Raw genomic sequence first — 20,639 nt, forward strand, 5'->3', positions numbered from 1 at the left:
GATTTATAGTGATGATTTTTCTTAAAGTTATTGATTTTTTTGTAGGCTACACTTATAGCGCGATATGTCGAGTCGCAGTTAATGATGCATGGGATGCGCAATTCGTTTATGACTACAACCGACGAATACTATCATTATTTGGTGGCCGAGCGAGAAGAGAAGAAAAAGACACGTGATAGAGCCGCGGAGTTAGAAGCGCAGGTGCTAGAACTGACATTGTGAGAATCATGACGAGCGAGTAAATCAAAGAAGAAGCAAGTTTGAGAGGGATCGAGCTGAAATTAGTTTGGAATTTGTTTTTATGTGTGTTTTGATTTACTTCTATGAATTTTGTTTAGTTGAATGAATTGAATTATATTTGTTTAATGAATGCATTTTGTTTAGCTGAATGGATGTGTGGATTGTTGTCTCTATTGCATGAACGAAATGGATTGGAATGGAATGAAGTGGAGTGAGTTTATATATGAAAAGAAGAGTGAGATTTGTCAATTTTTACGTATAGAAAGTATAGACGGCAGAGTTTCTGCTATCCGTCCATTTAATTAAAACGGGATACGGACAGCATAGTTTCTGCCTTCTGTACATAAATAACCAACAGACGGTATAAACTATGTCGTTCATCTCACAGAACTTATTATGGCAGCTGCTAGCAAAGGTCTTCACTTTGGCTGAGTTTTTGAGTCCTTCCAAATTTAGCTGCCCCATTGGAATGATATTTTTGTGTTTGGAGTGCTATATTTGACTTTAGCAGCCTATATAACCCATTGGACTTGCTCTTAGAGCATCCCCAATGCAGGTGAATATAAAGGATATGACAATTTTCACCTCCAAATGGTTAAATTTTTTTGCCCAATGCAAAAATGAAAATGGAGGTGACTATTTTCCCAAGTCAAAACGAGAGTGAAACCTTCAACCAAGATAGTGGTTGAGTTATGAACTTCGGACAGGAGATGTTTGATTCCGTCTCGTGTGTTTTTAAAAAAAAAACGGTTTTTTTTTCGGAAAACATTTCCGTTTTGCGTGTTTTTTCGGTTTTTTTAAAACTTCAGATAGGATGTTTTATTTAATTCGGCATATTTTTTCAATTTTTACATTCAGACGGAATCAAATATCCCATCCGAAATTAATATTTACCTCTGTATTGGATAGCCTCACTTTGCTTTTCACTAAACTTAAAAAAAAAAAATAGAAATAGAGCTGATGCGGAGTTGAATAAGAGTTGATTGCACTAAGAAAGTGACAATCGCCCTCCAAAATACCTTCTATGATTCTATCCACAATTCAAAATTTAAAAATTCAAAATTTAAGTTTCAAATTCTTATCAATTTTCTAGATATTCGTGTTTCCAAAAGTAAAATTTGTCTTTATTTTATAGGCCAGCTGGTCCGCAATTATCACACATAGTCCAAATCACATTACCGAAAATGGAAATCGAACGTCTGATAGTGAAATAAAACATTAAAACCAACTCTAAAAAGGCACTCTCGAGACTGAGGACTGTTGAACCGTCACAGGGATTTCGAAATTGAGTTCACGTCGGTTAAGAGAAGTAATGAGAGTCCGATTTTAACTCCTATCAATTGCCACGTGTAACAAATTTCTGTAACCGACCTATACAAATCCTAACAACCGTCAAAGAAACTCTATAAAAGCCGGATCCACTCCATTCGTCGATTGTGTGCGCAGTATTGTTTTTTTTTAACTTCCTCTAGTGATTAGGGTTTGTGTTTTTTTTTCCTCTCTCCCTTTCTTGAAGAACCCTAATCTGTTGTAGTTGTTTGTAATATCTTTGTTGTTCTTCTTCTTTTTCATCGTCATCATCATCATCAAGTATTTCTCTTTCTGAGTGTCAAAGATGGTCAGAGAGGTTCAGATTAAGTCTAAGGTTGAGTTTTATCTTTTTTATTTTCTCTTTCCAACTTGTGTTTGTACTTCTGCATTGTGTTTATGATTACTTAAATTTAATGCTGTCTTATTTATAGCGTTAATTGTGTGTTTATGTTTTGTTTGTGAATTTATTTAGGGTTTTTTGTGCTTAGTTAATGTGTGAATCCTTTTGTTTAGTGGAAAGTTAGGTTTAGTGTGAATTACTTATTTTTTGGAAAACTTTTATGAAATATTTGTTTCCTTATTTTTGTGTTTTTTAAACTTGATTCAAAATTTTTGAGACACAATAGTGACATTGTTGATGGTAATTGTTTGGAGAAGTTGGGTATTGGCCTCATTAACCAAAGCATTAAAAGAGGAGGAAGTAAAGTGTGGTTGATGATGATATTGTGGTAAATTGTGGTGGAAAGAAAAAAGATATTTGATGATGATAGAGCAGGGATGAAGACTAAAAATTTGAAGGGTACAATCAGTATACAATCTCAACACTTAAAAAAACTTTGTAGTTTGCTCCACTTAATATCAATTGTTATAAATATATTAGTGGTATGTTTAATTGGGCAACTCACTCTACCAGTGCTTACTATTGTGATTGCAATCGATAGTGGTATCACTGCTTGCTATTATGGTTTTGATGATTGGTTGAATTTAAGGGTTTGCTTGTGGTGAGAAATGATAGTGATGTTCAAAGTGGTGGTGTATATAGGTGTTGGTTGATTTGGCGGTGGTCGATATAGTTAGGAGGTGCAATAATATGGGTTGGGCATGGAATTTGTAGCACTGTTTATAATTTGTTCTTTTTTTGAGTGGAATATTTCCGTGTTTTTGAGTTGTAAATGGTTCAACTCTTTTTTCAAAGAAAAATTATGCACAATTTGTTTTACCTTGTGGAGTAATACTATTTGGCTTAAAAGGCCCATTTACTCCAAATTCTCCACGTATCACTTAATTATGCTATAAGCATATTATACTTGTGGATTGTATTTAGCATTGTCTTGGTAATGTGTTTTGTGGATATTTTCTTTGGTTTTTTTCATTAAAAATTTACCTTGGGAAATTTAGAAGTTTGAGATGTTCTAGAGGTTTGTTGCAATGGGTTGGTTTATTGAAGTTGACAAATCATAGCCGTGCAATGGAACCTATTCATGGAAGTTGAACTTTTAGAGCAAAGAAGATGGAAAACTGAAGCGGTTGTAGTTTTTTAGTATTTCAAGGTTGTAGTTTTTAGTATTTCAAGTCGCTTGTTTTGCATTGTTGCCAAGTCTACCCTTGACTATTTCAAGTCCATTTGGTGTCTAGGTGTCTAGTAAGGGTGGGATGATTAAAGTCTCCCTCTTTAGCTTTTGTTAGTGTTGCTAAGTTGCTAAGCACTTGGATTGAAACACGAGGTACTTTTTGTGTGAAGATTCATACAGGGTACATGTGTGCTGCCGAAGGATTATTGTTTTTAAGCACATATTGGTTCTTTTTGGGTTGGAGAAGTTGTGATGTGATCATCCTTTGAGGTGAGGATTGTGGAAGGGGATAATCAAGTGAGCGGAGCGAACGATTTTGGCAGAAAGGAGGCTATGCGGACAAAAAACAATTTGGTTGGTTTCTGTCTGTCTGTCCTCATCTTTTTTCTTCTTTTTTTTTCGCCCAAATACCTTTTTTCTTAACCCATCTCTCTCTCTTCCGCAGCTCCGCTCACTCTCCACTGCCACGCAATATACTAGTATAGTGGTGGGAGGATTTTTTTAATTGGGGATAGAGCTTTGGATTGAGATGTTTAGAACATCATGCCATGTTAGAAAGCACTATTTTGGGAAAAGACTATTTGTTTATAGTGGGAAAGCTTGGTGAAGCAATTATCGTACACATTCCGATTTAAACACTAAATTACTAATGACGGTGGAGATTAAAGTTTGTGTCAAGGTGTTGAGTTTGAGTTTGGTATAAAGATTTTGTATTAATTGTGTGAGGGAAAGGGGAGAGGGAGAGATTGCAGTCGAGACATTGAGAGGGTTTGGAGAGGAGAGGGATGAAGAGAAGAGACGAAGAATGAGGATAGACAGACAGAAACCAACCAAATGACTTTTTGTCTACATAGCTCCACTCGATCCAGAATGTTCGCTCTGCTCACTTGATTATAGTTGTTTACTCTTTTAAGAAAAAATAGTGGTTTGATGGTAGCTACGATATAGTGGTGGGAGTGGTCAATCGGTGGCCTTAACAATTATGTTAATATGGACACATTGCATTATGAAAATAATCTGTGTCGGATATGTATTAACATGTTAGCTAGGCACTTTGTTTGTATCTGTGATACTCTGTTAGTGTTGATGTAACTCAGCATTTTACAACTTATGTGATGGTAGGGGTTATTGTTTCTTATTATTATTACACATTAGTTGTCTCTTTATATGATCTAGTTTAAAAGCCAAATCAGATTAACAAATTTGTGTGTCCATGTTCGACATGAAATGAAGTACGACACGGGGACACTACTAATTACAAAAGTAAAGAAAACTATTGTAATTCTTTAGTTACACAACCAGGCTCAAGTTGTTGCAAAGGGGCTTGTTACAAGTAAATAAATATAAAAGTGACGTATCATAGAGTTGTAACTATGTTATAAATTACTTTGTTAGTCAGAAAAAATCTTGGTTTAAGGTAGTATGTACAAAGTTTTCATGTGTTTGACACTCTGACGTGAATGTATATGGATTTTTTTAAGAATATGAAGTGTTCATGTTACTTAGTTTAAAAGTTAGATTTTATATGCAATCAATAGTTATTAGTCCTAGAGAAAGAAAATAGTGGACTTAAAGCATTTCTAGGTGGTAGCAAACAACTGTGTTTGCGACTACCAATTTGGAATTTTGCCAAAAACCAACTCTAGCTGATGGCAAACCTGTTTGCATCAATTGTGTATTCACAAATTTGACATTTTTTGCGGATACAGAGCAACACTCGTGACAATGGGAGTTTTATGTTATATATATATATATATATATATATATATATTTTTTTTAAAAAAAAATTTAACTTGGGAATGTCGTGTAAAAATACGTTTTTTTTTGTTAAAAGTGGGTCCCATTTGAGTGTTTTTAGTATTAAAAACTTATATAGTGAAAATGGCGATACTTTCCCAAATAAAAAACCCACACGACATTCCCAAGTTAATTTTTTTTTTTAATACTAAAAACACTCAAATGGGACCCACTTTTAACAAAAAAAAACGTATTTTTTTAGCAAATAAGTTTTAAAATATTAAGAAATTAAATTAGGCCCCATTTAAACTAGATTTGTGGTTTTGGTTTTCTTGCACCTAACCTAACCTATAGTTTAGAGTTGGGGCCAGTTTGTATATTTTTGTTCACAAATTTTAGGGATTTGCCTCCATCACCTAGAGATGTTTTTAGAATGGTAAGGTAAGAGTTAGGGGTGTGCATGGGTCGGTTCCGGTCGGGTTTGGATAAAAACTGACTATCGAACCGACCCTGTTAGTTTATGTATTGCAGTAACCGAACTGACCTGATACCATTGTCTTAACCGATCTGCAACCAACCCGACCAATTTCTAGGATAATCGATACTCGATCGAAACAGACTATAGACTATGTTATGCATATTTGATCCAAACTGACAATGGGAAATTAGAAAACTCCAAAAGCCCCTACTTCTCTTTGGATGTTGACTCCATTGAAATCAGTTAAACCAAATCACCAAAAGTCAATAAATAAATCTTCTCTCTTTGGAATAGAAGGAATTGCTTCAGCGAAAAATTTGGAGATGACCTGCAACTAAATCGAATCAAATGTTGAAAATTAATGGTTTCTTTTGAAGAGAATGTTGATTGAGCAGTAATTTTGTTCAAACAATTCCATTCCTTTTTGCCTCTTCCTATTTTCTTTAGTTGGGCCTTATAAGGACATTAGGTTAGTATGTGTCTTTATATGGTAATAGTATATATTATGTACGAAATTATACACCATTAGCTAGCTTTTATGTTTATTATCTTATTGGTGTGTACCATAATATACTAGTATATTGCAAAGCAATGAGAGTGAGCGGAGCTGCGGAGTGAGAGAGAGAGAGCGTTTTGGGTGGGTGAAGGAGAGAGAGATGGGTTCCGGGCGAAGACAGAGATATTAGAGAGAAGAAAGAGTGTTTGTTTATGAAGATGAGAAGAGAGACCGAGGACAAACAGAAACGTACCAAATAACAATTTGGGCGCATACCCCCCCCCCCCCCTTCTGTTCAGAACGTTCACTCCACTCACTTAACTATTTCTAAATATTGGGTCGGATCGGTTATTTTTGGGTTTTACAAATACTAACCGATGATTGAACCGACATAATCGGTTTTACATATTATGAAACCATCCTAACCGATGCTAAGTGGATAATGGGTCGGGTCGGTCGGTTCTGTTGGTTGTGGCAGATTTTTGCACACCCTAGTAAGAGTTGTAAGAATCCTTGGCTTTGGATGGAGGAACTCTATTTGATATGTCAAGCCAATTCTGGACATGTTATAAGATTTTCTTTTGTTCATTTTTCACTAGGATTTTGTAATTCATTAGTACTCTTTTGGCATTTGTGGCATTAATAGTTAATTTTTCGTGCAGGCCAGTGTTTGTCAAACCTGTGGTAATAAGGGCTATGAAGAGCTTCTATTATGCTGCAGCAAGTGTCAGATTTCAATGAAGCATAAGTATGTAAACTAAAACCCCTTCTCATACAAAGTTTTCTTTAATAAGTTTGGATGCAAGGTCTTGTTTGTGATCATAAAATAGTAACTCTTTGAAGAGAATGTAGTGTCTTTTACTTTTCCCCCCTTAGAGCATCTTTAATGGTGAGGTGAAAATCAACAATATTTTTCATTAACTCAAACACCAAATCATTTTAAGAATCAACCTTCCAACCTTCTTCCGTTTTGAATCAAAATTTGCATCACCAAACAACACATCACTATAGACCACGTGGCACTTGATAAACTGTGTGGACCTGTGTTGTAAGCGCATGCCCCATTTTAAAAACTGTGTGGGCCTAATGAAAAAGCGCGTGCGGCTTTTATAAAACTGCTTCGTACATTTGCTGAAACACCAACCTTGACACCAAATTGAACCCTATTTGGTGCCAAGGTTGTTGGTATTTTGATGTTGATGACTCATTAGTAAAGCGCTTTTTCATCAAATTTTCAAGGAGTTGGTGTTGATATTTGAGTTGGTGTCTAGATTGAAGATGCTTTTATATAGCGGTAGCAAACAAGCTATGAAACATGGATGCATACTTTTGATGGGCCGTCGGACGCGACGTGGCCAACTAAACTGGACATGGATCAAGTCACAGTCAACATGGTTAGGACGCGGATATTTGACTTACAAAAGAAAAAAGAAAGTGAAATTATGTTAAAAGACTTAATTTTCTTGTTTTGTTGACTTATTGCCTTTAAAGTTTGATTAAGAAATATGTAACTTTTAATCTTGTTGCCGTTTATCTTAAATTGTTTTGAATTTATAAATTATGATATCTTTAAATTAGTTTCTAATGTTTAATTTATTTAAAATAAAATTACAATTATTTATTAATTTCCGCATCCTATGCCGCGTCCACATCCTATGTTTTTGAGATAGAACCGAGTTGCCATGTCCGTGCAACATAGCATACAGCCATACAAGTCTCCAAAACTTCTTTTGCTTTTTCGGTGTCTGCCTTATGTTCTGTGTGTCTATGTTTGTTTATATCTTAGGTTTCTCCCATTTTAAAATTGGAGTTGATATCTCGGTGGAAGCAAATCTGCCAATTATCATTGAGGAAATTTGTGATTGTGTTCATTGTCTCCAGCCCGTGAGGTGTAATGGCCACCTAAGGTTCAGTCCCACTTTAAGATAGGCTTGGATGACATCCAAAAATCCTTCCCAAGATACACTCACGTATACAGTGATCAAAAGTGTGGATTGTTTCTTTAATAGATTTCTTGAAACCTATATATTGCCTGTTTTGACTTGTGAGGTTGAATGTTCTTTTTATTGTTGTTCTCTGTATTCTTTTCCCGCTTGATAAATGACATGGAGCTTTTTTTTAATTATTATCCTTAGCATGTGCTTTGTGTTCAGTTACAAGGAAGAGTTGTTTGGCGAGGCGTAAACTATGAATTTTTTGTGACTTAATTGTTTCTTCTACCGTTTTCCTCTCAGATATTGTTTAATGGAAATTCCTGAAAAAGTTGGCAAGGACTTTATCTACACATGCCAGCAATGTCAACCAAGTTCTGCCAAGCAGAATTCCCCTGAAAAGGTGTTCCTCTATGCGCTCCGTTCTACTTTTCGACAAAGAAAACGAAGAAGACTTGTGACCTCTTCAGGATCCCCTGTTGCAGATCGTTTCGTAAAGGATGATTTGCTTGAGGCTCACTTGAATGAGTATAACCAGAGTACACATTGTTGTGATGTTAATAGGGAGGGAGGCCAGGACGAGTCGAATGTATCTAATAAAGAGGCTAAAGGTGTTGAAGGTAAAGAGGTGCAAGTAGAATTAAATACCAGTGATGGTCCATTGGAAAATCCACTACTTAAGCCGTCCACTGAAGGTAAAGAGATGCAAGTAGAATCAAATACCAGTGATGGTCCATTGGAAAATCCGCTACTTAAGCCGTCCACTGAAGTACAGACACGTGACGCTCATGCCTCACAAACCTTAGTCTTGAACTTTCTTGCAAAGGATGGTTCTCTTGAGGCTGACTTGAATGAGAACACTCGTAGTCCACTTTGCAATGTAACTAGAGATGGAAATCAGGAACTTAAAGGAAGGAGTGGAAGTTTGATGCTTGACAATTCAGACAAATCTGCTGAAGAGGCTATAGGTGTTGTTGAAGGTCCAGCAATGCAAGTCGTTCAAGCTGCCCAAGTTGATCTAAATTCCGGTGCTGGCCCATTGGATACTCCTTCTAATCAGCCATTCATGGCACACCCTGCCTATTCACGACCAATTATTGAACCAGCCTGGAGGTAGTGGTGTTCTTTCGTTATTCTCTCATTTGATGCATTTACTTTGTGGTGCAGTTTTTTATTATCACATCTGTTTTGTTTGTCATAATGAATATTTACTTCTGTTAGGGGATTCTTTGAAATCTGTACCGGAAAATTTTGGCTACAAGCGCATTTATCAAACAAGGCGTGTTTACAAGTTTATGAGGCTGCAAAGTTGATGCCGAAAGTTCTTTCTATGAATATGATGCCAAGGTGTGATGCATGGCCAAAGAGTTTTAGTGTATCAGCACCCACTGATGAGAACATTGCTCTTTATTTCTTTCCTTCAACTGAATGGTGCGTACTCGTTTTGTTATTTTGTGTATTTACTTTCACTCTTGGTTGCTGGATGTGTGATGCTTTATACTTGTATGTCATTATAGGGTCGTAAAACCATTTGATGAGCTGGTGCAAAACATCATGACATGCGATCTTGCTTTGAAGGTTTTGTTGGAAAATGCGGAGTTACTGATTTTCTCTTCTAACCGATTGCCAAATCACTATTGGAGTAAGTAAAGATTTGTTATTTTACTTTCTATACAAATCACTAGAAGACAATTTCTGTTTGTCTGTTTTGTAGACAGTTTTTGTAGAATGTATTTCCCAGTTTATATTTTCTTTTTGTTTTAGCTTGGTCTGTACAATAACTCTTTTCAATTATCTAACTGATTGTAGGATTCAATGGCAAGTATTATTTGTGGGGCGTCTTTAGAGGAAGGAAAGATTCATCAGATAATAGTCTACAAAATATTAGCGCCGAGTGCAGCATGTCATATTCTGCTTTAGGGAAGAATGACAAGGACTACATGGAATCAAGGCAAAGGAGTCCTCTTAGTCCTTCAAGCATGAGCAGTAGCTATGGGTCTGATTCACCACGCTCGCCTCTGCCTCAAACCAAAAAGTTCCATCATTTAACAAAATCAATTTTAGCTGACAATACTGCAAAATCAGGAAATGATGAATGTGATCCCAAAAATTTACATGGATGCTTAAATGAAGACAAAAATATTCTCTCACGGTTGGCAGATACATTTGCAACCGGCAGTTTAGATGCTTCAATCAGACCTGCTTTAGAGTTGTTTCCATTGGGAGTGGAAAATATGGCGTTAGCGACTAAGATGGGAGCAAGCAGTGGACTCCATCTTGAATTGAGGCTTGCCAAGTAGAACGTAGAGCGGTAGGGGTGTACAAAAAGTAAATTATGCAATTTTTTGTTTTTAATTAAAGTTTTACCTATCATAGATCTAACTTACCGAAGTCAAAACTAGGTTTATTGTACCGAAGTGGTAGGTTTCTTTTTCTTGTGCTTCACCTAGGTCAGAGTTTCACTCTTAGGCATGTGTTTTGTGGGCTGTAAATTGTAAATGTTGAATCTGTACATGTTTAAGTTGTAAAAATTCTGAATGTATGTCTGCTTTGGAATGTGTTTCAGTCATGAATCCGCATAGTGGATACACCTCATGGTTGGGGCAACAGTGATCCTCCTATTTTGTGATATTAACATTGATCCACCGTCTTGTGATATTAATCTCATTTCTGCAAGATTGATTTTGGAAAATGTCTGTTGAAAAACTAGTTAGTTGTCAAATCAAATCATTTTTGGGGGAGATTGCTCTTATGAGACTCTGTACTTTTATATTGGCCCTATGAGAGCTTGGGCATGTAGAATAATGAATCTGTTTTAACACTTCAGCCAATCTACTGTTCTGAAATCGAAATTGATAGATGAATGAAACATGAAAGATCTGCGTTCACACAATGCGCATCAAACGTGTTCCTTAATGAGTATTGATGCATTCGAGGGTAATAACCTGAACTTGAAACGAGATTGATTCAAACGACAATGATTTTCCCAGGAATATGTCTAAGCTTAGATAGGTTTCCACATGAACTGTTTTACAAAGATTTGTGCCCCACGTTGAGTAGCCAATAAATTGCTTTTTATGTTCCAATCTTCTGGAGGCCTTTCCAGGACTCTGAAAGAGTACCTGAAGTATATACAATATGAGAAACCAGCCAAGTTTCAGGTCAAGGAAGAAACCTTTTATTCAAAAAGGCTCTTTTATCGGGATCTGGAGTCCTTTGACTTCGTTGGTCACAATTATAAGAATGTTCGTTAGATAATTTGTCGTGTACTCATGCTGATACAAACTAGAAGTTGTAGACAAGTTGAGAAGGATTAACAAGAAAAACTAATACGTTTGAAATGGCCAATGTAATTGCAGTTGATAAATTCCTTCATCTCAAAAACTGAATGATTCAAGACTTTTTCGCGTTCATTTATTTAAGGACCCCAAGTCCCAACTAATAAATACTTGTAGAATTTCAGTTGTTGTATATATCGGCAGTTGATCAATTCCGACAACGACAGTGTGATTCTAGTCTGTTCAGATAAAAACCATAGTTTAGAAACAAGGTGATTATTTTATCACTGTAAAAATTCCCTGTTGATATGGGGACTTGGTCCGAAACATGAATGTTCTTAGTTTCTTACTCATTATTCTGAAACTACATTAACATTCTCAAATTCACTTTGGCCCAACAGCATAATGTAAAGGATATATTTAAAATCACATTCATACTAATATTATTTACACATTATATTATAGGAGCAATGCCTAGAGACCCTAAGCTCACCCAACACCTAGCCAGCGCCTGCACTCTCAAGTCTTAAACTCTTAACTATTCTACTGAGAATACCACCTGATTGATAAATGTTTACTATGGTGTTGACAAATATATTGAGTTGCTATACCGAGTCAAATGAGGCGTACTAGATTAAACCACGATGTACACAAATACACCCTACCAAATTGTACTACTGACGTGGCACTAGACCTCTCCGCGTAACCATCCAAATAAGACAAGTTCAAATTCAAAGCATCAGCAAGAATTTTGAAGGTTTCATGTATATATTTTTAGTCATCTGTTGTTTCCATTGACTTTGCTTTGTCCCAGTCTTAAATATTCACATTATATTTTAGGCCTATATTTTAAGTGAGTTGGTCTGAAACCAACGATCAAAGTTTTCTAAAGTCATCCATAATTTTCTCTATCATTTCATCAATCATTTTTTTTGCCCACCACCATATCCATATAGCAGCAGTTGGAATTTAGAGGAAGGTAAATCAGCAGTGGAACGTCTAGGAGTAGTTCTGTAAGCTTTGGACAGATTTGAAGATGGATTGGCCAGAAACTCCATATGATAAGCCATCTCCAAGGCGAGAACTCCAAGGTCCTCGACCGGCACCACTCAAAGTTCGAAAAGATTCTCACAAGATCAAGAAGCCACCAATAGCACCACAACAAGTACAACAGCACCAACAACAACAACAGCAACAACAGCAACAACGTCAACCAGTGATCATTTACACTTTATCTCCAAAGGTAATCCATACGAATGCATCAGACTTTATGTCATTAGTCCAACGTCTTACTGGTCCTTCCACATCCATACCTTCACCAATCAATCAAGCTAGTGGTGCACTTTCGCCTGCAGCTCGGTATGCATCTATTGAAAAGACTAAAATGCCCTCTGAAGGTGACAAGCCACGGTATTACAGCATGGATAGCATCCTAGAGGAACTAGATTTAGGCCCCAACGTGGAGCGAACTGGTTCGCTCCCGGGGATTTTATCACCAGTGCCATCATCCCTCCCAATTATATCACCCAGTTTCTTTTCTCCACCATCTGATCATAATTCATTTAATTTCTTACATGACTTGAGCCCAATGTTCCAAGGTAACAAGAATTATTTTGAGGGTGCTACTTATATGCCTAGTCCCAACTCAACTTTCCTTTCAGCTCCTATTGCATCTCCTAACCTACAGTTTGATCTGTTTAACCAATTTTTAGACTTCTAGATTGTTCTGATTTTGTAAAGGTAATGATGGGGTGTGTGAGATCAATGATAGAACAGGTTGGTTTTATCCTTTTGTCAATTTCAGGTGGTGCAGTTGGATTGTTTTTATGAGCCTTTAATTTGGTAGACCCTTTGAAGGGTACTTCCATTTTCTTTTGTATTTCTTATTTGGCCCTTTGTCTTATTTTCTTGATTCATTGTAACCCATTTATTTTTCATACTAATCCTTTAAGCTAACTTCTTTTGGCTATACTTCTATAGAGAATCCCATTTTTAATTTGAAATGGTAGTATCTGTGTTTTTTTTTTTTTTTTGCTAACCGGGTGTCCGGCCGGCCAGCTTACGCTAGTCTCTGTTTTTTGCACCTTGACTAATTCCGGGCTCTGGTTGAAAATTCGACCGGATACTACTTTGTCAGTGGTCTTTAGGGAATCGAACTAGTGACCATTGGGTAGCAAACCCAAGGCCGGACAGTTGTGCTACCCCTTGAGATTGAAATGGTAGTCTAAACTCCAGGTTCACTGACTCTAAGGTTGAAGTGGTAGTCTAAACTCCAGGTTCACTGAAAAAGTCAACTATCTTCACGTAGCTGTTTACACCTTAGTTTTGTTAAAAATGACATAAACTAATTTAGTAACATGTGCAATATTAATATGAGAGTGGTTGTGACTTTTTTTTTTCGATAATAGAGTGGTTATGACTTCTGAGGACGGTAAGATTATAATTGATAAATAAAAGTGAATGGTCCTTGACCAGCTTGAATTGAAGGAAGACGAGTATTTGGAAGTATTGACTGTACAAGCAAAAATCATAGCTTCTAGCCTACCATCTAATACCAAATTTACCAACCAAACACCTCCAGAAAGAGAACAAAGAAAGGGGCAAAAAGTGCTGTCCGTTCGTTCGTAATTATAGTCTATGACTAGGATTGTAGGGTGAAAAGGGTTGTTGATAACTTTCGATAATGCATTTGGAATTTAATCTCAGGTAGGATTAATTGACTAAAAGGAAAGCAATGTTACCTCAGAAATGTGCAAGTTGCAACTTGCAACCAACCACTAAAGGACAATGTTTGAACTTTGAAGTGTTGACGACATTGTGTACCATTCTCCCAAGACAACTGAACCCTTTCCAAACATTTTATCCAAAATGGTTGGCCTAGTTTTACTCAGCAAGCTTTTGCAATATATATCAAGTAAGGACTACTTCAAATCCAAACTTTAGCACAATCATATTTTGCTTCCAGCAGTATTAGTTCAAGGTTCAGGCTCCATTTGACATCTTATTTTGACATCTACAACTTACACAATAACATCTTATTTTGATTTTTAATAGAGAAAATATTCTTACTATAGATAGAATCTCCACAAAATATCAAAACATTTGAACATGTCTAATCTTGTCAAAAATTGTATTTAACTTCGATATTTATCTAACAATCCACAATTTTAACATTATTTGCTAGACATATCCAATTGAGACGAATTTTTGTGGAAATTCTATCCATAGTAGGAAGATTTTCTCTCCAAAAAAATCAGCCTTTAGTTCATTGTGTAAATTGTAGATGTCAAAATAAGGTGCCAAAATAAAGTGTTAACATAGCCTGACCCTTAGTTCAAACCATTTATTTTGTAAAACATTGATGACTGCTAATAAAAACACTTGTATACATTGTCATATTGAGTCCTTGCACTGCAATACAAAAGTCACAACTTTCATATACTTCTTATGTTCTACAAAACATATTTACATCTTCTAATTCAATAGCAGCATAACTCATAAACGCAACGTACATATTCCTAAGTTGGACAAACCAACATGTTCCATCTTGGCTATCCAGCTCCCAAATACGTAGTCAAATAAAACCTAAAACTCGATTACTAGCTTTCCCAGAGGTTCACCATTCCAAAACTGTGATATACCAACAAAAGGAATGCCAACTTTACCTTCAAACATTTGCCAAATTTGAATTCCATGTCCCGCCAATTAATGTACCTACCCTTTCTCCCTTAATGGCCTTTGATATGTTACCAGGTTTGTTTAAATTGAAAACAACAACTGCAAGAAAAGGAAGCAGACTTAATATGATATTTAAGCTAAAAAAATATACAACCTATGAAACAGCCAATTCATACCTGGAATATTGTTTTCTTGACACAAGGTGATAGCAGTCATGTCCATCACAGAAAGATCCCTTGAAGTCACATCACTATAATTCAAAGTATCTAGAAGGCAAGCATTTGGGTTACGCTTGGGGTCATCGTCAAAAACTCCATCAACATTTGTAGCTTTGAGTACTACTTCAGCATTAACTGGATCACAGAGTAGACACATGTTAGTTCGCAAGGTCTTGCTTTGTTGTCTAAAAACATCTACACGTTTGTTTTACCCTGACCCTGGAACACAGTAAGTTTACACCCTTTTGAATAGAGGAAGGAAGGCTGAAATCCAGGTCCATAGGATTGTCTAAGATGAAACACCTACTCAAATGTCTGAACTACATCAATCTCCATGTTGCCAATATAAAAGTGTTTTACTTACTTTCTGCACAGCGGAGGGCGGCAGCAGTATCTGTAGTGAAGAATGGGTTTCCAGTTCCTGCAGCAAAGATTACAACTCTTCCTTTTTCCAAATGCCTGACGGCTCTTCTTCGTATATATGGCTCTGCGACTTCAGACATCCGAAATGCAGTTTGCACCCGTGTCGGGATGCCAATGCTCTCCATTGTTGCTTGCAGGAATATAGCATTCATTACAGTTGCCAGCATCCTAGACAATTTGAATTCAAACTTTAAACAATTAAGTTACTGATGAATCTACTGTTTGAAAGTGGACAGAAATACAAGTAAAAGCACGTCCATTTATTTAAAAAAACAGTGTAATGCAGATATCAGTAGAGGGAAAAACAACCTTAGAAGTAATCTCGTCTCTTGTTAAATGTTCAAGTCATGATCATTTCACCAAAGATTTATGTAGAAAGTCTAACAGCCGAAAATACACAGATAAAACGGAAATTGTAGATATTATTTTAAGTTTGTATGATCTATGACTGGCAAGAGATCGCAGATGGAAAATAAATAAACATAATAAGATACAGTTGCATCATTCAAAATCAACAAATCCATACCCAATGTAATCAGCGGATGAACGATCAAGACCACTACATCCTGCCCAAGAGGCTCCACGGAATATATTGCCGCCACCAACCACTATTGCTACCTGAAAAAATTTAAGAAACCTCAGATTCATGCCTTCATGGTTTTGGTTGCAGAGTTTGAGGTCACATAATCAATCCAAAGAAGTATATCCAGGTCGATATAACTGCTGAATATGACATAATAATCCAACTATCAAAATTTACACATCTCAACAGAATAAAGCATGTGCAAAAAAAAAAAAAAAAAAAGGGAAAGCTTACCTCGACACCAAGACGAGTCACAGATGCAACCTCCCTTGCAATGGACATCGTTATCTACACATAAAAGATTTCCTATCCTTAAATCATAAAAGAGTTCCCAATAAATCCCAATAACGAACATTACCACCTTAGGATCAATATTTTGTGCTTGATCTCCTGCAAGTGCTTCTCCGCTCACTTTAAGCAGTACCCTTCGCCATTTATAGGATTGCTTGGAGTTGGCAGCTTCGTCCGTTGTAAAATTAAAAGGTGTGAGATTTCCTGATATGTAAGGATGCCTGCTTATGTCATTGAAAAAAACGGAAGCGACAGATTAGGGATCTTTATTATGTCAGAACTCTCTGACACTTCAAGTGACAAATCAACTCAAATTGAAAAGAAAGTCGTCTACCTAAGTGAATGGCTTCAAGTTGTAGATCAGTAGAGTACAAATTACTGACGTCTATGGTTCAGGAAACTTACAATGAAAAGAATAAAAAGCAAAATGAACCTCTCTCAGTTAAACAGCTAGAAAGAAGAAAAATAGACAATGGGAAAATAGGCAGACTGGAAAACTCAATTTGCAGGCTATCATTTAATACAATGCAAAAACTCTAAATGTGAACTACATGGTGAACAACACTGACATTCAACTTATTCATCAAGTTCATTACAAGGTTGAAAGTTGTCCAAGCACCCAAAATTCCAAAATGAGACAAAGTTCCTCTGAAGTAGCAAAGGCTATTGACACCGTCACACACTACAACAACTATGACACCAATGGGATGCACCAAAATCTAGAATCCTCAGCAAGATGGACATCTTTTCAGACCACGTGGTGTGTTAAACTCCAGAGGGCATATAATCTCGTATATATATATATATATATATATTCTTGGTCAGGTGAATTTATATTTTCAAATGCTCTAACATTAAGCATGCTTCAAGACAATCTAACGATGCATCTGATAAGCTAATCATCTTTGACCCTACTTTTGAAAAGTTAAACAGTAAATATGTCCTAACTCAAACACATTTAGTAAAGCTCCTGCACTATCCCGACTTAGCATAGAAAACAACATAATAACCATCGACTTAGCAAACACCCAAACTTGACAGAATTCGAAATAGTCCAAAAAGATAACATTTTTGCATAATGGGTACATAATAAAGTACCTGAGATTGATTGGGTCAGCAGGCATAGAACCGTTTTCAGAAGAGGAGCATTTGAGAACCAATAGCCTTCTATGTGTACTTGTTTTCTCCAGAACGTTGGGCAGCAGCTTACAAGGAAACAAACAAGAAGAAGAAAGGGTGCTTAAAGGAACAAGAGAAGAGATAGCCATCTATGAAAATGAGTTCCCTCCTCTCTCACAAGTCACAACAAATGCTGTTTCAGGGTTTCTTTCCTTTTCTAGTTTATGGACTACCTTAATTTCAGTTAAAACTGATGTGATATATCAAAACGAGATTTTCTGATTTTATCCGAAAAACTAAAATTTCGTTGAAACTTTCTTGAAATCCGGAACTGTTTATGTCGACCGAGTAGTTCAAAGTTGAAACGGCCATTTGCCGCATAAGAAGTAGAGAAGAGAATAGCCAAATGGAGCTGCAGCTTTATTGGGACGAAATAAAATAATTAGGGTTAATACATGTTTAAATTTCTAATTCATTGTTACAACTTATATCTATGGAGACCAAGGAAGAGTTCCAGGATATGGAGTTACACCACAATATCTAAACAACTCTTTCAGCTCGGGGCAGCCATTTGGGTAGGGGATTGAGCGGTGGAATGGATCACGTCCAAGTTTCTTACGCCGGAGAGAACCCAAACACCCATAAGGGTCATCTTGGAATTGGGTCCTGACTAATGCTTCACCTTTCAGTGCTGCTTCTTTTGAAGTAGATGAAGCTGGGGTCCCAGAGTAGAAGAACCTTGCTTCTGGAAACCTAATTGCTGAGCGGTGAAGATGTGAAAACCTTTCCTCCTTGAAATCATAGCTTACAACCTGCATTCAATTAAATGGAAATCGAAATGATGAACCAACTATGCAGAAATTTAGATCCAGTGGTTAATCTAATGTGAAGAGTGCTTCGGTGTTGTACTCTGTTATAAGCCCGAGTTATGAACTTATAACCAGAAAATATTTCTAGTTCAATCATTTCCTTTTAAGACAAGCTTGAGCAGTTAGCAAGGATATTAAACCCTACACCAAATTCAATTATTCATGTATATTACATTGACAGAGATAGAGTAGTTTCAGTGAACAATGGGGTTACTATGCCCCAGGTCAACCTGAAACAGGGTCATAGAATTGGCTAGTTCTCAAACTAGAAGAATTAAGACAAGCAAGAAGCATTCGTCAAAGAGATAATGAGCTCACAGTTATGTTGTCAGGGTATGAGCCAGTAAGTTCCCGAAACCGGCACACACTAAATAGAAGGTTCTCAAAACTGTCCCTTGCGTGTTCTTCTGTAAGTGCTCTCGATCTCACACCGTCTTGCTTGCCTGTACAAGATATAAAACCTCAAAAAGATGAACCATCGGATCCAAAGAAAATCTCAAACAGCAACTCTTGAACTAACTGAAGTAGAGAGTATTGAATAAAAGGAAATTTCCTCAATCTAATTCTAGCCAAAAAAAAAAAAAAAAAAAAAACTACTGCCAAAAAAATGATTTCCAAAAGCCGTTTGTTAAAAAAAAATATTAAAATAAAAATAAAATATGTATGGAAAAATATGTTGGACTCTCCAATATGATTTATAAGGTGTTCCCAGTTATAATTTGCTAAGATTTCAGTCACAGAAGATTTTAGTCAAAGAAGCTAAAGTGCAAGTCACTTCAAAATACTTCTGTCCAAGTGACCAAGTGCACTGATAGGCTCAATGTGAAGTGAGTCATATTGAAATTGGGAAGAAAAACATTCCAATCAACCTGAAAATAGTTTAGAGGACTTTGAAAATCCATATTCATGGGAATAAGTTTCCTACATCTAGAGATACAGCGGAACTTAAGAAGGAGAAGTATATATATATATATATATATATATATACCCCTTGTCAACCAAGAAGTCCGCATTATGTAACTGCACACTCATAATCACCACCAATAACACAACACTAACAGTACCTAACACGACACGGCTTAACTATAGTACCACATTGTAGACTCCAAAGAGAGGTTGGAGTTACCCTGCGAAAGGAATTGAGCAACTACAAGCTAACCACAATATTAACTTAGATGATTGATTTCGTATGGCGCAAGTAAACCACAATATTAACTTAGATGATTGATCTCATAATGTGCAAGTAGAAACACAATTAACCAACCTCTATTAATAGAGAAAAAACGGAAATTTTTGTGGTCACCATCTACAACACAGCCACTTACAATCCACATTTCTATTTATCCCTATCCTATAAAATTGACTAACAAGTGATCAACATTTGAACATTGTGGAGAGCACTTATATCTAACAAGTAATGATCAAACAACTCAAAAAACAATAACAAACTCACCGAACCAGTCCTTTGATTCAGCAACAGCCCAGTAACTCTGAGCCTCACTTCTAGGACCAGCATCTTTCCTAGTCTCCCCACCACTAAACAAAAGTAAAGCCTCCACGTCTTTCGACACAATATCAACCCCTTCCTTAATATGCCTCAAAAAAGTAGTAGCCTGCCCAGGATGTTTCTGATAACTCTCTAAAAACCATGAATCCTCCTTATCAACTTTCCCACAACTACTACTAGTATAAACTGAATGACCAGCTACCATAACTAAATTCCTAAGATTCGAAAACGGGTAAGAATTCTTGGAAACCAAACCCATTTCTTCACTCTGCCTATAACTTAACCGAAAACGTCTTTCATAAACGGAAAAAATAATTAAAATTGTTACACCAAGTGATAAAGAAAGGAAAAAAAATAATATAGGGTGTAGTTTGTAATAGTAGTAGAGACGAATTGAGATTGATTTAAGCATTTTAACGGAGTTGGGTATGGATGGTTTGGGCTTTCTTGGTTGTTTTCTAAAGGTGCCTGACTCTATATCAAAATCTGCTCTTGGGTATGCTGGAAATGCTTTGGGACTACTTGTTGGGAATGGTGGATTGTTCATGGTAGCATTGGATTGATTGTATGTATAGGAAATAAATTTTAGATTTAGAGAATGTACAGAGTGTGATTTGTGGGAATAATGGATTGGATCATGAGTTTGATGGAATGAGATCCCCTCTCGCTCGTTTCTTGTAATAACAACTTACACGCGGACGTGATTTTTAAGAGCACCCACTTTAGCTGTGATTTTTTTTTTTTTTTCCATATATTTTTATTGAATGTCATAAAATATAAAATGATTTATTTTATTTTTTGTTTAAAAGGATCAATTACAAATTAAAATTACTAGTACTGTGAATCACATATTAAAATGTAACGATCCTTTTTATGGTAGTCTTGTTTTCACTCGGCACTGTAGTGTGG

General features: G+C 36.3%; 4 protein-coding genes across 5 annotated transcripts; 2 read left to right on the top strand and 2 right to left on the bottom strand.

Moving 5' to 3' along the window:
• The first annotated feature begins 1,433 nt into the window (after positions 1-1,433).
• On the top strand, positions 1,434-10,320 carry LOC147502654 (RING/FYVE/PHD zinc finger superfamily protein). 2 transcript variants are annotated; one of them, XM_086607487.1, is made up of 6 exons: positions 1,434-1,885; positions 6,496-6,581; positions 8,068-8,877; positions 8,986-9,195; positions 9,282-9,406; positions 9,574-10,320. In XM_086607487.1, the coding sequence occupies exons 1-6, from the start codon at positions 1,856-1,858 to the stop codon at positions 10,062-10,064; spliced, it is 1,752 nt and encodes a 583-aa protein (XP_086463613.1). In that variant the 5' UTR covers positions 1,434-1,855; the 3' UTR covers positions 10,065-10,320. The 2 variants fall into 2 exon arrangements, with proteins under 2 accessions (XP_086463613.1, XP_086463614.1); XM_086607488.1 differs by lacking the exons at positions 1,434-1,885; positions 6,496-6,581 and adding an exon at positions 7,073-7,227.
• A 1,621-nt stretch (positions 10,321-11,941) lies between these two features.
• On the top strand, positions 11,942-13,045 carry LOC147502655 (protein MKS1-like). The gene has a single exon (XM_086607492.1). It carries the CDS (start codon positions 12,079-12,081, stop codon positions 12,760-12,762), a length of 684 nt encoding a protein of 227 aa, XP_086463618.1. The 5' UTR covers positions 11,942-12,078; the 3' UTR covers positions 12,763-13,045.
• Positions 13,046-14,404: 1,359 nt separating this feature from the next.
• Positions 14,405-17,610, bottom strand: LOC147502656 (Amino acid kinase family protein). The gene is made up of 7 exons (XM_086607489.1): positions 17,334-17,610; positions 16,306-16,456; positions 16,179-16,232; positions 15,888-15,979; positions 15,303-15,529; positions 14,897-15,073; positions 14,405-14,819 (listed from the first exon to the last, which is right to left on the bottom strand). The coding sequence occupies exons 1-7, from the start codon at positions 17,501-17,503 to the stop codon at positions 14,710-14,712; spliced, it is 981 nt and encodes a 326-aa protein (XP_086463615.1). The 5' UTR covers positions 17,504-17,610; the 3' UTR covers positions 14,405-14,709.
• A 143-nt stretch (positions 17,611-17,753) lies between these two features.
• Positions 17,754-20,426, bottom strand: LOC147502657 (uncharacterized protein C57A10.07). Its single transcript, XM_086607491.1, has 3 exons — positions 19,677-20,426; positions 18,542-18,666; positions 17,754-18,166 (listed from the first exon to the last, which is right to left on the bottom strand). The coding sequence occupies exons 1-3, from the start codon at positions 20,275-20,277 to the stop codon at positions 17,846-17,848; spliced, it is 1,047 nt and encodes a 348-aa protein (XP_086463617.1). The 5' UTR covers positions 20,278-20,426; the 3' UTR covers positions 17,754-17,845.
• Between the last annotated feature and the right edge of the window lie 213 nt (positions 20,427-20,639).

Source organism: Coptis chinensis, chromosome 4, assembly GCF_015680905.1.
Source record: "Coptis chinensis isolate HL-2020 chromosome 4, ASM1568090v1, whole genome shotgun sequence".
In the NCBI taxonomy this organism is placed as follows: Eukaryota; Viridiplantae; Streptophyta; class Magnoliopsida; order Ranunculales; family Ranunculaceae; genus Coptis; species Coptis chinensis.

What these genes read in the sequence shown, in the direction of transcription:
- LOC147502654 (XM_086607487.1), top strand. Translation starts at nt 1,856, where the DNA reads ATGGTCAGAGAGGTTCAGATTAAGTCTAAG. An exon ending in AGGTTCAGATTAAGTCTAAG is followed by an intron (nt 1,886 to 6,495) that starts GTTGAGTTTTAT and finishes TTTTTCGTGCAG; the next exon opens with GCCAGTGTTTGTCAAACCTG. An exon ending in ATTGCCAAATCACTATTGGA is followed by an intron (nt 9,407 to 9,573) that starts GTAAGTAAAGAT and finishes AACTGATTGTAG; the next exon opens with GATTCAATGGCAAGTATTAT.
- LOC147502655 (XM_086607492.1), top strand. Translation starts at nt 12,079, where the DNA reads ATGGATTGGCCAGAAACTCCATATGATAAGCCATCTCCAAGGCGAGAA.
- LOC147502656 (XM_086607489.1), bottom strand. Translation starts at nt 17,503, where the DNA reads ATGGCTATCTCTTCTCTTGTTCCTTTAAGCACCCTTTCTTCTTCTTGT. An exon ending in GCTGACCCAATCAATCTCAG is followed by an intron (nt 16,457 to 17,333) that starts GTACTTTATTAT and finishes TGACATAAGCAG; the next exon opens with GCATCCTTACATATCAGGAA. An exon ending in TCAAGAAAACAATATTCCAG is followed by an intron (nt 14,820 to 14,896) that starts GTATGAATTGGC and finishes CTTTTCTTGCAG; the next exon opens with TTGTTGTTTTCAATTTAAAC.
- LOC147502657 (XM_086607491.1), bottom strand. Translation starts at nt 20,277, where the DNA reads ATGAACAATCCACCATTCCCAACAAGTAGTCCCAAAGCATTTCCAGCA. An exon ending in TGAATCAAAGGACTGGTTCG is followed by an intron (nt 18,667 to 19,676) that starts GTGAGTTTGTTA and finishes TATCTTGTACAG; the next exon opens with GCAAGCAAGACGGTGTGAGA. An exon ending in CATACCCTGACAACATAACT is followed by an intron (nt 18,167 to 18,541) that starts GTGAGCTCATTA and finishes AATTGAATGCAG; the next exon opens with GTTGTAAGCTATGATTTCAA.